Source organism: Schistocerca nitens, chromosome 8 (assembly GCF_023898315.1).
Source record: "Schistocerca nitens isolate TAMUIC-IGC-003100 chromosome 8, iqSchNite1.1, whole genome shotgun sequence".
In the NCBI taxonomy this organism is placed as follows: Eukaryota; Metazoa; Arthropoda; class Insecta; order Orthoptera; family Acrididae; genus Schistocerca; species Schistocerca nitens.
In genome coordinates, this window is record NC_064621.1 from 624,798,307 (window position 1) to 624,812,127 (window position 13,821).

Consider the following 13,821-nt stretch of genomic DNA (forward strand, 5'->3'; position numbering starts at 1 on the left):
AATTTGACATCCCCTGTCGATAGCACTCATTACTTCATGAGTATAAAGAGCTAGTTGCGTTCCGCAAGAAGACAATTTCTGAATCCGTGCTGACTACGTGTCAATACATCGTTTTCTTAGAGGTACTTCATAATGTTCGAATACAGTATATATTCCAAAACCCTACTGCAAATCGACGTTAGTGATATGGGCCTGTAATTCAACGGATTACTCCTACTTTCCTTTTTGGGTATTGGTGTGACTTGAGCAATTTTCCAGTCTTTTGGTACGGATCTTTCTGTGAGCGAGCGGTTGTATATAATTGCTAAACATGGAGCTATTGTATCAGCAGACTCTAAGAGGAACCTGACTGGTATACAATCTGGACCGGAGGCCTTGCTTTTATTAAGTGATTTAAGCTGCTTTGCGACACCGAGGACATCTACTTCTATGTTTCTCATCTTGGCAGTTGTCCTTGATTGGAATTCAGAAATATTTACTTCGTCTTCTTTCATGAAGCAGTTTCGGAAAAGCGTGTTTAATAAGTCTGCTTTAGTGGAACTGTCATCGGTGATTTCACCGTTGTTATCGCGCAGTGAAAGTACTGATTGCGTCTTGCCACTGGTGTGCTTTATGTATGACCAGAATCTCTTCGGGGTTTCTGCCAGATTTCGAGACGAGTTTCGTCGTGGAAATTATTGAAAGCATCTCGCACTGAAGTACGCACTATATTTCGAACTTCTGCAAAACGCCAGTCTTACTGTTATTTATGGAGTTATTACTGGAGTCGTTTACAATGCTGCATATATTTATTAAACTGTGTGACTTTGTGGGTGAAATGATACAATTCTGTCGGTCCCCTTTAGCTGTTTATGATACGACAGTCTGCTGTAAGAATGCAGTAAAGTGGTTGTGATGTTGGGCTGAACCAAGGTATCTGTATCATTTACTGGAAGTGCTAGTAAACTCATATCCTTCATGAAAACCACCAGCTTTGCCTTCGTGACGGAGGTAACCCAGACTGTGTGTCTGTTAAACTCTACACATCTATATTCAATTGCTTGCTTTACCTGAATGAACGATTCTCTCGATCTGCACGCCAGTCAGACTGGTGCCCACCTGGCGAGTGAAATTCGAGCACGTCACGTATAACGTGGTGCGCTGAGCCATGGCAAATATTTAAACTTGCTGCTCAATGTTTCAGTCATTGTTCCTCGGCTCTTTTTCAGAGCCTGCAGTGCAGCTGATAGTGAAAATACACAGTTTGCCAAATTTCCATTCATACCTATGCTGCCAGAGCAAACAGCGATCAACGTAAAGAATACTTATTCTTTTACAAATTTCACTAATTTGATACATGCAGTCCTCAAAACGGTAGTACCATAATATTTTCGGTTAAAAAGGCTTTTATCTAAACTTACTTGTAACATATACTTCATCAAAAGTATCCGGACACGTATTAATGCACATCAATGTGGGATGTGTCCATCCTTCGCCTTTATACCGGCTTGAACTCCACTGAGCGCACTTTCAGTGAGCTATTTGAATGTCAGGAGCCGAAATCAGAGAACGAAGGGTTGTTGGGGGCTGGGGTCTGGAGTGAAGTCGTTCTAACTTATTCAAAAGGTTTTCCATTGTATTCACGGTGGAATCTGAGCAGCAGAGTTAACTTCATGAACGCTGTTGGGCACAAACCATTGCCTCACAGATGCTCTTTTATAACAGGGTGCATGTAATGCTGATACAAGCAAACAGTCTCCTAAATGTTCCTCTCGCGCGCGTAGTACACGATGCTGTAAAATGTATTCGTATCCTTCCGCATTTAGCGTTTTCTTAAGCGCACGAAAGACAGCCCCATACCGTAGCATCACCTCCTCCGACTTCATTGTTGGCACTAAGGTGACGGCAGGTAACGTTCTCCAAACATTCGCCAAACCCAGATCCTTCCACCGGATTTCCATAGGGCACAGCGAGCTTCATCACAGCACATCGCTCGTATCCCGTCAGTACACCACGCCAAGCGTCGCTCAGCACTGGCTACAGAAATGTGTGGTTTATGAGGAGCAGCTGTACCATTGTGCCCCATACTTCTTTAACTCCCTACGCACTGTCAACTATTCTATCTGGATTGCTAGCAGCGCTTTGGGACTCCGTAGTGATTCTGAGTTTTTACAACAACCCTCCGCAAACCTCGATGGTCTGTCTGTCAGTACACCTGTATCACGACTGCCTGATCTTGTTGTGCTGATATGCTCTTATCTGTACATATATCCTCCTCTTACAGGACTCTGCCAGAAAATTGGCGAACCAGTTACTCTCTAAAGTACTAAAAGGAACTAGGAAATGATGTTAAGATCCTAGACCCGACGAAGGGAAACTCGATCTACACCTCCACGCGATAGAGAGTGGGCAACGTCACTTCATGTGTTGGCTACATAGACAAGGACCGAGGGATGACCAGGATAAGTTATCAACCCAGCATTTGCTGGGCAGGGCACCCTCTTGGCCTGGAGATGAAAAATCATTTCCAAAGGCGGAAGAACCATCTGATGGTCAACGGCACAGAATGTGGAAGGCAACGGGAAACTACCACATTAAAGAACTACGGTTATCCCAAGCACCAGCAGTAAACCATGCCAGTATCTTCTGAAAATTTTTCCGGAGATAAAATAGTCCCCCAATCGGATCTCCGGGTGGGGACTGCAAATGATCCCGACAAGGTGAAGGAAAAGATTCCCAATTTTAACATAGCAACTTGGCATGTGAGAACACTGATTCAGTGTAGCAAACTAGAAAACCTAAAACTTGAAATGGAACGACTGGAAATCAATATCCTAGGCATATCGGAGATGAGGTGGCCCCAACCAGGTGATTTCTGGTCTGAAGATTACAAAGTCATTCACACCGGAACTGACCAAGATAGACCAGGAATAGGAGGAATTGGAATAATTTTGAGAAAAAATTATGGCTCACATATCAAGAGATATGAGTAACATAGCTCTCGAATAATACTAGTGAAACTTGAAACTAAACCAGAGAACACTGTGATAATACAAATATACACGCCAACATCCAAAGAAGAAGATGCAGAAGATGCAGAAGATGCGGAAAGTAAGCGTTTCCGGACACATGTCCACATAGCATATTTTCTTTCTTTGTGTGTGAGGAATGTTTCCTGAAAGTTTGGCCGTACCTTTTTGTAACACCCTGTATTCGTGCTCTTTTTAACACAAAACATTCTAAATCCTTTTACCTGGTCTCTCTTTGTAGTGAAGCCTCCGTACTCAGGATCTCCCTCTCGCAGTCGCTGTCTATATACGTCTCTCTCCCCCTTCCTCCCTTTTTTCCATTGACACTTTCTCCTGTCTATCCCTCGGACTGTTACTGTCTTCATCCTTTCTCTCGCTCTACCTTTCCACTGTTTCCTTCTCTGTCACTTCCAGTGTCCCTCTGTCCCACTGCCACTGTCTCTTCCTTTCTCGGTTACAGCCTGTGTCTTTCTCTTCAACCAACATCGTGTCCTCTCCACACATGTCCTTGTGGATGATTTGCTCTGGGTTTAGACTCCTGGACCGGGAAACTTTAACATGTGGGTATAGGGGATGGGGAATGGGGGAAAGAGAGCAATTTTTTTCGGGTTTATGTTCGCCGGTCTAGGGTAGGAAGGGGGGAGATGGATCCAGATACCCAGAGCCTTTTCACATATCTCTCTCTTTTCATTTCCACTGTCTCTAAAGAGAATCATATTTGCCTTTTTTGTGTTCCAAGGAAGCATTTTTCTCCTTCTTTTCCCCGTTACAGCAGGATGTGTTACTTAATAAGCGAATTCTGTAGGTTAGGAGAGTTTTGACACTTTATTTACATACTTCGACACATTTACACACTTTGATAAATATATAAACAACAAATGAGTATGCATAATATAAGGTTAAAACAAAATCGGCTCTCATCCAACGCAGGTTTATTGTACACTACTTCACATAAAAATGCACAACATTTTTAGGCTACACCTACAGTATAGCAAGCAATGATGTGTTTGGTTTGCAAGTACAATGAGTCTGGTGTGACAAAATAATTTTTTGGAAGGTGCTTACGCCACCGGGTGGCACCATCTAATAATTTCTAGGTCAAGACATCCTGTATTGGCGTGAAGTGCCTGTTATACAGAGATAGCGCGTCATAAAGTACAGGTGAAGAAATGGCGACTAAAAACATAGTCTGATGACCTCAGAACCCTTCCAGTGACCCGAAGACCCTCGCGATGTGTTCGCTACGCCAGATAAAATTACATTTACGCCTCATACCGGATCTTACCCCATATTTTACATGCATAAATACGGTAACTTTGACTCACTAGATCTCGGTAACGGATAATGATATCGAAAAAAGTTTCAAAGTTCCACAAAATCATCACGATCATACGGTAAAATTTTCGACAACATGCCATGAGTAGAAAAATGGTTCAAATGGCTCTGAGCACTATGGGACTCAACTGCTGTGGTCATAAGCCCCTAGAACTTAGAACTACTTAAACCTAACTAACCTAAGGACATCACACACATCCATGCACGAGGCAGGATTCGAACCTGCGACCGTAGCGGTCGTGCGGTTCCAGACTGTAGCGCCTTCAACCGCTCGGCCACTCCGGCCGGCTGCCATGAGTAGAAATTATGGAAGTGACTACCCCACAATTGGTACTTTCGGACCCAAAAAACCTGGTTTGGCAGGGTTCCCTCAGGAATCGCCTCTGAACAAATGGAGCTTTTATGTCTACAGACCACCCTAGACCACATCTAAGGCAATAGAACCAACCGATTTGTGAAATTTGCCTGGGCTGGAGGATGTGTGTAATGTTTAAAGTTTGATCTTGTCGTGCAAGGAGCGATATAATTTCGGATAGTTCAATCAGAAGTTGGCACTCATAGGCATATTAACAACATAAAAAGTTGAATTTTACAAAAATATGTCTTTCGAAGTACGCTTATTGTTCAGGTAGCAAAGTAATCTATCGAAAAGTGCTAAATGGATAGGTATCAAACGTTTGGGATACAGTAAGTTTTGCGAGCTTCCTGACGTATTCAGTTCTTGGTGCAAATAAGTTTCCAAACTCACTGAATAAGTGCATCAGAAGCGGCAATTTTAGACACTTGCCCCCCTCTTCGATAAATTTCTGCGGACCCACAAGGTTCAAATGGCTCTGAACACTATGGGACTCAACTGCTGAGGTCATAAGTCCCCTAGAACTTAGAACTACTTAAACCTAACTAACCTAAGGACAACACACACATCCATGCCCGAGGCAGGATTCGAACCTGCGACCGTAGCGGTCGCGCGGTTCCAGACCGTAGCGCCAGAACCGCTCGGCCACCAGCGGCCGGCGGACCCACAAGGCGTCGTGTAAGTGACATGGCAGCAAACCGGCTCAGTTCCCGCGCTAACTTCTGTGACGCGGATAGTACCACGTCAGAATCCATTCACGGTGCTTCGTTATCAATTTTCAGTTTCTGAAAAGCAGTCAACTCGGAAAATGTATTAAGGTGGTGCTTCAATAATTGCATATTACAATTCTGAATCTTTTACATATTAATATACTGAGCGAGGTGGCGCAGTGGTTAGCACTCTGGACTTGCATTCGGGGGGACGGCGGTTTTCCGTGATTTCCCTAAATCGTTTCAGGCAAATGCCGGGATGGTTCCTTTGAAAGGGCACGCTCGACTTCCTTCCCCATCCTTCCCTAATCTGATGGAACCGATGACCTCGCTGTTTGGTTCACTCCTCCCGAATAAACCAACCATATTAGTACGCAGACAAGTTACGTACGAGGGCTATTCAGAGAAAAAAAAAGTACAAGAAATACATTTTATTACATACATCTGAAAGAGAGACTGACTACTACTTTTCCACATAGTCACTAAACACATTGAGGCACTTATCATAGCGGTGGACAAGCTTTGAAAGACCTTCGTCGTAAAATTCTGCCACCTGAGACTTCCGCCAGTGAATCACGCCCGCCTGGAGTTTCGCGTCATCATCAAAGCGCTGCGTTGCAAGCCAGTTCTTCATTTAGGAAAACAGGTGGAAGTCGCTTGGTGCAAGATCGATCCTGGAGGGCGGATGAGGGAAAATTTCCCATTTGAATGAATTAAGGAGTTCTTTAGTGCGGTTTGCCGTGTGAGGTCGGGGTACGTCGTGAAAAAACAAAATTTTGGACGTCAGCTTTGATCAGCGTTTGTTTTGAACTGCTCTTCTAAGGCTGTGCAAAGTCTGACAGTACCGGGCGGAATTTATGGTTGCTCCAAGTTCGAGAAAATCAGTAAGAAGCACACCTTGCCTATCCGAAAACACTGTCGCCATCAACTTCCTTGCTGACAAGGTTTGCACAAATTTTCTATGTTCTTGGGGGGGACCCTGTGTGCCCCCTCTCCGTGGACTGTACTTTTGTCTCACAATTGACGTGTTTCACCCAAGTGTCGTCACAGATTACGATTCGATCCAGTAATGAATCACCATGATTGTGGTAGGCCTCCAGATATGTCAACTTTGCCCCCATTCGCTGTTCTTTATGGTGCTCTGTAAGCATTTTGGGCACCCATCGTGCACAAAGTTTGTGGTAGCCTAGCTTTTGAGTGACAATTTCAAACAGCAGAGTCCGTGAAACTTGTGGAAAAGAAGGCGAAAGCTCCATTATTGTGAAGCGACGGTTTTCACGAATCGTTTCATCAACTTGAGCGACAAGATCGTCAGTCACAGTGCTCGGGCGTCCACTTATCTCTTCAACATGAACGTTGGTTCGGCCATTTTTAAACCTAATGCACCATTTTCGGAAGGAGCATTCACTCATTATGTTGTTTCCGTAAACTTCGCACATTTCACGATAAATATCTATAGGTTTTAGGTTTTTTGCACAGGAAAACCGTATCACAGACCGCACCTCACAACTGGCGGGATTTTCGATTGCAGCGCACACTTCAAATTCGAATATCGAAAAAACCAGACGCGCAGAAAGTTCCCGCTGTCACGGATGGATGCCGACTGAGTTGCCGAGCACACACATACCGAAATATACGCGATCGGCGGGCGCATAGCGACGTCAGACGGAAACTTTCCCTACTTTCTGAATAGGTCCCGTAAATGGATCGAAAAAAATGGTTCAAATGGCTCTGAGCACTATGGGACTTAACATCTATGGTCATCAGTTCCCTAGGACTTAGAACTACTTAAACCTAACTAACCTAAGGACATCACACAACACCCAGTCATCACGAGGCAGAGAAAATCCCTGAGAAATGGATCGAATGATGCTGAATACTGGCAAATGCTGACAAGACAAAGTCGTGAACTACTACGCGGCCGAACAGAAATGGTTGTAGCATAGTTTTGTCAACTGTTCACATGTCAACTTCTATTGAGCTCTTCTGCTGAATTCGGGTTTTGCTGAATGGTTATTTTAACACATCCCTGGTATGTTTTAAGAATCTACATTCATTTTCTACTCCCAGCTACACGCCATATTCTATAATGTGCGCTCGAAAATAAACGAGCCGTAGGCTGTAAAATGAAAACCGCTGAAGGTATCGCAATGCCATTGCCTAAGGAAAAAGGTGTGGTCCTTATTAGAGCGTTGAGGCCCCAAACTCGTCACTAGATGGACACGGGCGCACGTCGAAGTGACGACAGAGCGAGCATGTGAACGCGTCGACCGTCCGTTGCACACAGTAGTGCAGGAAACAGATGCTTCAAGGTGAGAGCAAAGGGGTGTAGTGCATTTCCTGACAGCGTAAGGAGTGCGGGGAACGGAAATTCATCGAGCAATGGCATAAGTGTACGGAGGGCTGTGCACATCCGTTGCGTGGGCCACGGTGTGGCACGAGCGATTCAAGGAAGGACGGATGTATCTGGCCGGCGACGCGCGCTCTGGCACACCAGCAGGTGGATGGCACCATTATTGGAAACCTGAGTCTTACGGTCGCAGCCATCGTCGTAGGGGTCGGAATAGCAACGGATGTGCAGTGCTCTCCGTACACTTGTACCATTCTTCGATGTATTTCTGTTATACGCACTCCTTCCACGGCAAGGAAACGAAGTAGGCCCCTTTGGTGTTCTTTTGTGGCCTCCGTTTATCGGTTTTGCGCACCACTGAGTGCAGTGGACGACCGACGTGTTCACGGGCTCGCTCTGTCCTCACGCGGTTGTGCGCCCGTGTCCACCTAGTGACGAGTTTGGGGCCTCAGCGCTCTTATAAGGACCACACCTTTTCTCCGTATGCTATGGCATTACGATCCCCTCGGCGCTTTTCATTTTACAGCACCCGGCTCGTTTCGTTTTGAATGCACTTCATGATGTACACTTACAATTCATACTCCGCAAGCAAGTTCGTGGTGTGAGACGGAGGGTATTTAAGTGCTATCACCCCTCCTCCCTCCCCCTTTTTCCTGTTCCATTCGTGAATGGTCCTAGGGAAGGAACTCCTGACGAAGAGCCTCTGTGTGAGGTCAAATCTCACACATTTCACGATATGTACGTAGCAGCAAGTGTTAACAGACTGACGTCCCTCTCTTTTTTAGCTTACGCTCTTGGAATTTTGAAAGTGTAAAACCTTTCAGCGATGCACAGTATCTGCCACTGATGTTTGCTGAGCACCTCGGTGACGAACCCTCTCGTTGTAAGTGGTCGTGACGAAACGCGTCGCTCTTCTTTCGAGTTTCCTCTGCCTCCTCAACAGTCCTACCTGGTGAGGGTCCCAAACTGACGAGCAATACTCACTAAAGAGAATTTTTCAGCAAAGCCAACCACTGCACTGAACGGTGCACAATCGTCGTAACCTATGAGAATGAACATGTGTGATACGTCACACTCAAGTGATCATATAACAAGGCTACACGTTCCAAAAAGATACCCCAAGTCACTACCCAATACTGCCGCAAGACATTCAAGGAGGGGTCTTGGCTACTAACTTCTCCCACCCCAAGGACCTCACAAGCACCGTAGCGGAAGTGGAAGGGGAAACAGAGGAGTAGTGCGCTCTTAAACAAAAGAAAAATTATTTCGACACATTCATAATAAGGAACCTAAATCACGTGTACATAAGATTGCCGTAGTTTCTCTACTTTTATTACACTAATGCGGTTTAAATGTAAAGAACGGTGCAATGAACATTAACTACAAATATCACAAAGAAGCGATTCGTACGGATCTCCGCCCCACGGGGTAATTATCCGGAGTGGTTGGGGAATCGTCCGCTTGAGAAGGGAGTTTGCCGGCCAGAGTGGCCGACCGGTTCTAGGCGCTTCGGTCCGGAACCGCGCGACCGCTACGGTCGCAGGTTCGAATCCTGCCTGGAGCATGGATGTGTGTGATGTCCTTAGGTTACTTAGGTTTAAGTACTTCTAAGTTCTAGGGGACTGATGACCTCAGAAGTTAAGTGCCATAGTGCTCAGAGCCATTTGAACCATTAGAAGGGAGTTTATGTTAAATATGTGACCTCTTCAGTGAAAATAATAGACAAACATATGATGTGCCTGTTCCTGTTAGGAAATTAGAATACTGAAATCTATTTAACCAGTAACATAGGATGTCTCATTACTCTTACTTTCACGTTTCAATAATTTTTAGATTGTTCATTTTTTGGATAAACAGTCATTACAGTCATCTACAGATTCCAAGCACAGAGCCCAATACGTCTGTACCACAGTTCTATGTCTTTAAATAGTTCTTCACAAATTTAACATAACGCATTACGTTCTGTACTATGTTTAGGTCGTGATTTCAATGCGCCATCAGGCTAGTAATGGTAATCATCGAAATCATCACAAATGCCGGAACGGTCAGATATGTCAGATGACTCTCGTGTTCCCTCCTTATTTCTGGTTTTCTTTCTCTTCTCTTCTCTTCTCTTCTCTTCTCTTCTGGCTGCTCTGTTGAACAGCCACGTACAGCGTTCTCATTATTCTATCTATTCTGTGTTTTTTTTCACATTTCTTATTTTCATCTTCAGCTTCTTTTTCACGGGGTGCACCCTGTTCTCTTTCAGCGCTTTACCCCTGTCTGGCATGACATAGTTGCGCCATCAGATTCTCTATATTAAATGGTTATATCCAGAAAGCAATGATTTACGGGTTTGAACAACATACTCAGATAAAAGTAATGGATTAACGCCAGTATTTAGGATGTATGTTTGTTTTTCTTTCCACTAGGCTTTGATAGCTCTAGTGTCACTCACCCCATGCGTTCGTTATTGTTGTTATTCCGATTAAAAACATCTTGAGGAACTTGTCCCATTGGGTGACTGAAATCCGCCCGGGTGAAAAATGCGACAGAATTTGTTTACCTAGTTGTTATCTAGCGGAGATCGCACATTTGTCGCAGACGCCCATAAACGGTTGATTACAGTTAATAAAAGAGGCAGAAGGAATAAAGTTTCTTTAAATTTTTACGAACCCCGATGCTTCTAAACTGAACAAAACTGGGAATTTCTAACATGTCTTTTCTAACATGCTAGTTCTTTTATCTTTGTATCGCCTACGTCTGACAACATCCGCATTACATTTTATTCAGGCGCTTCAGCAGTTCTTTGGCATGCTCACAGTCATGTCAACGCCTTCATTCTGCTTGTCGTTATATTCTAAACATGTACTGAGAGAGGAAACTTCTTACAAGTTCACAACTGCATATAGTGTATCTCTTCAATATTTAATGCAAACCATTTATTATTCTTAGAGAATTTCATTACTTTATATTTAAAAAAAACATACTTAATCTCATAATAATTATTTAAATAAAATCCGCCTGCTTATTTGGGTCGTAACGTGCTTGCCTTCCGTGCATGCGGGCCCAGGTTCGATTCCCGGCCGGTTGGAGATTTTCTCCGCTCGTGGACTGGGTGTTGTGTTGTCCTCATCATCATTTTCTCCTCATCACCGGCTCGCAAGTCGCCCAGTGTGGCGTCGAATGAAGTAAGACTTGCATTCGATGGCTCAGCTTCCCCGAATGGTGAATTCCATAGCCTCATTTCATTTTTTTATTTAAATAAAAATAAATTTTTAATGTGCCACATTTTAAAATAGAACTAAAAATCATAAAATAATTTTTCCCAGCCCCATATGGATTCCTAACTCCATACAGATAGTCCAGAATGTCTATGATTGCGAATTTTTAATTGCTATGAAAATACTGGTAAGATTTAAATCGAAAAACGTGGAGGTTAATAGTAAGTACATGAACCATTCATACGTGAAATATATACCACCACACGTTTTCATTTTACATCTTATAAGTATTTTCGGTGCTATTAAAAATTCACCATCACAAATTTTCAGAGCTGTCTGCATGGGATTAGGATTCTGTATGGCGTTAGAAGAAATTACTTTACACTTTTTAGCCGGATCTAAAAGCGTAGATAAAAAATTGATTTTTATTTTAATAATTATTTTGTGCCTTGTATTCCTGAGGGTGTAAATTTTTCAATCGGTTTCAAACATTTCGATAAATTTACAACAGAAACTCGTGGTAAACTTGAGAGTTATTTCAGTTTCTCTAAGCCTGAATCAAGCAGTACGCTGCTTCCTCCTACGTATATCTCACTAAAAGAACGTGATAGTAAAAACCAGAGAGATTCAAACTTATGCGAAGGCTTGTCAGCAATCGTTCTTCCCGCGAACCGTTCGCGAGTGGAACAGGAAAAGGGGGAAGTAACAGTGACAAAGTACTCTCCGACACATACCAGCCGACAAAGCGAGTTTTGAGCTATGGTAAACGTTTTAAGTCTCTAGCACATCGGGAAGTTAGTCGATAATTATCTGCAAAAACTGTACCGAATAAACAGACAAGTAAGCGATTAGTTTAAAAACCTTTTTTAAATTATTTTTCCTTTTTCAGAAATATAACTTTTTAGATGGCAAAATAAATCTCCTACGTCAGTTCAAAGAGTGTACACATTAATGAAGGACCCTGTAAGTAAGCAATAAAACAGGTATACAACTGCCAATAGTAAAACGAATATGCATGTGGCGTGACGTTTCAGACGCGGCCGCGCTGCGCATCGTCAGGTACTCACCCGCGACCACCGCGTCCGCGCGGCTCAGCCTGTGCAGCACGTGCTCGATCAGGCCGACGTCCGTGCACGCCTGCAGGTTGCGCACGCTCTTCCGCAAGATTGCGATGAAGACGCTCCAGATCTCCGCCTGGAAATTTAACACCCACCACATTATTATTCAATCCAGGCCATTTATCCACAGATAAATATATGGTTCAAATGGCTCTGAGCACTATGGGACTAAGATCTGAGGTCATCAGTCCCCTGGAACTTAGAACTACTTAAACCTAACTAACCTAAGGACATCACTCACATCCATGCCCGAGGCAGTATTCGAACCTGCGACCGTAGCGGTCGCGCGGTTCCAGACTGAAGCGCCTAGAACCGCTCGGCCACAACGGCCGGCACAGATAAATATAACTCCACTTATCTCCTGATCATTAGAATTGACTGAACACAGACGATCGAAAACACAGTTTACCAATGAAATACATCATTCATGAAAATGGCTTATTCTTGCGGTTTTTAGCGTGGCGATACCTAAAAGGTAAAATAATCTGTACCATCGACCACTTCTATCCAGTTGATAACTTTTAATTTACTTTAGTTATTGGAATGAGATGCAGGGTGGTCAGAAACAGTCTGAAAACCTTATATGGATGTCGAATGGTAGGTTGTGCAGAGAAATAACTGTTAAGAAAAAGATTCGATACGCTGTGCCATTTCCGAATTAATTAACGTTGAAATTAGTCAATGGCACCTCTGCATGCGAGAACTCAAGCGCCCTGCTACAAACGGTATCACTAAACGTGTTCCTCATTCGGTTCCCGCTAACTGTACCTGGCGGGTAGCTTGAATTTGCTCGGATGTTGTCATTGCAGCGCAAGGTGGGGGTTTTCATCAAGACATAAAAGTGATGGTCAGGGCCGCTGGAACTCCAGTACGACGGGAGACTACTTTTGGTCACTTCACCGAGACTTCCAACAAGCAATTCATGTGAGAACAACATAGAGTATATACATCGGTGAAGTGAGCATAGCCTACTGTGCATGTCCTCAACACCAAATCGGGCTAGTCACAATATTTTGGGACGATGCTGCTTGTCTACAATTTGCGGTAACAGCGAATCTTGATTACTACACGTATGCATGTGGCGTGACGTTTTATATACTTTTCTACAAGTTTTAGTAACAGCTATGGTGCAGTACTGTCGTTGCTTCGGATGTACTGAGAAGTATGGAATGGAGGGCCAGTAACTTTTCATGGGTATGTACAACAAATGTATAATTGTAAATATCATAATGATATGAGGCAATTTGTATGTTGAAACGTATCGAAACACGATATCATAAAGTCTTCTATTGTAGAGATAAATAGAAAACTTAAACGAACTGTTGGATTTCACTTCTTTTATTACTCCACAATTCGACTACTGAAGTCGTTTTTTGTGATGGAATAGCGAACAAATGCTATATACATTTTACTTGTCTATAAAAAGCAGAAGGGTAAAAAATGAAAAACTGAAAATAATAATGGACGAGCAGATGATGTAAATAGCTTATTGTATTTATTGTAAAAATTTCATAGTTCCAGTTGCGTTTTTTTCCGTGAGACTTCGGCGCCGACTACAGTGTCATTGTAACGTAGTTAATTAGAACAGATTTGACATCATGAATATATGCAACAGAAAACGTAAAAACATATTGTTGGCTGTCGCTTCTGATACAGTTACCGAAAAAACTTCACTAAAGTGGAATCTGAGCTGTGACACTGAGACGAAAAACCTCACTACCACTGCTGTTGCCGGCCGG

General features: G+C 43.4%; 1 protein-coding gene across 1 annotated transcript in view; it reads right to left on the reverse strand.

Moving 5' to 3' along the window:
• The window catches only part of LOC126198569 (neurobeachin), a 1,606,419-nt gene that overhangs the window by 1,051,639 nt on the left and 540,959 nt on the right, over positions 1-13,821 (reverse strand). Inside the window, exon 2 of the mRNA XM_049935000.1 lies at positions 12,032-12,158. Within this exon, the coding sequence (XP_049790957.1) occupies positions 12,032-12,158 (127 nt within the window). The remainder of the gene's footprint in view (positions 1-12,031; positions 12,159-13,821) is intronic.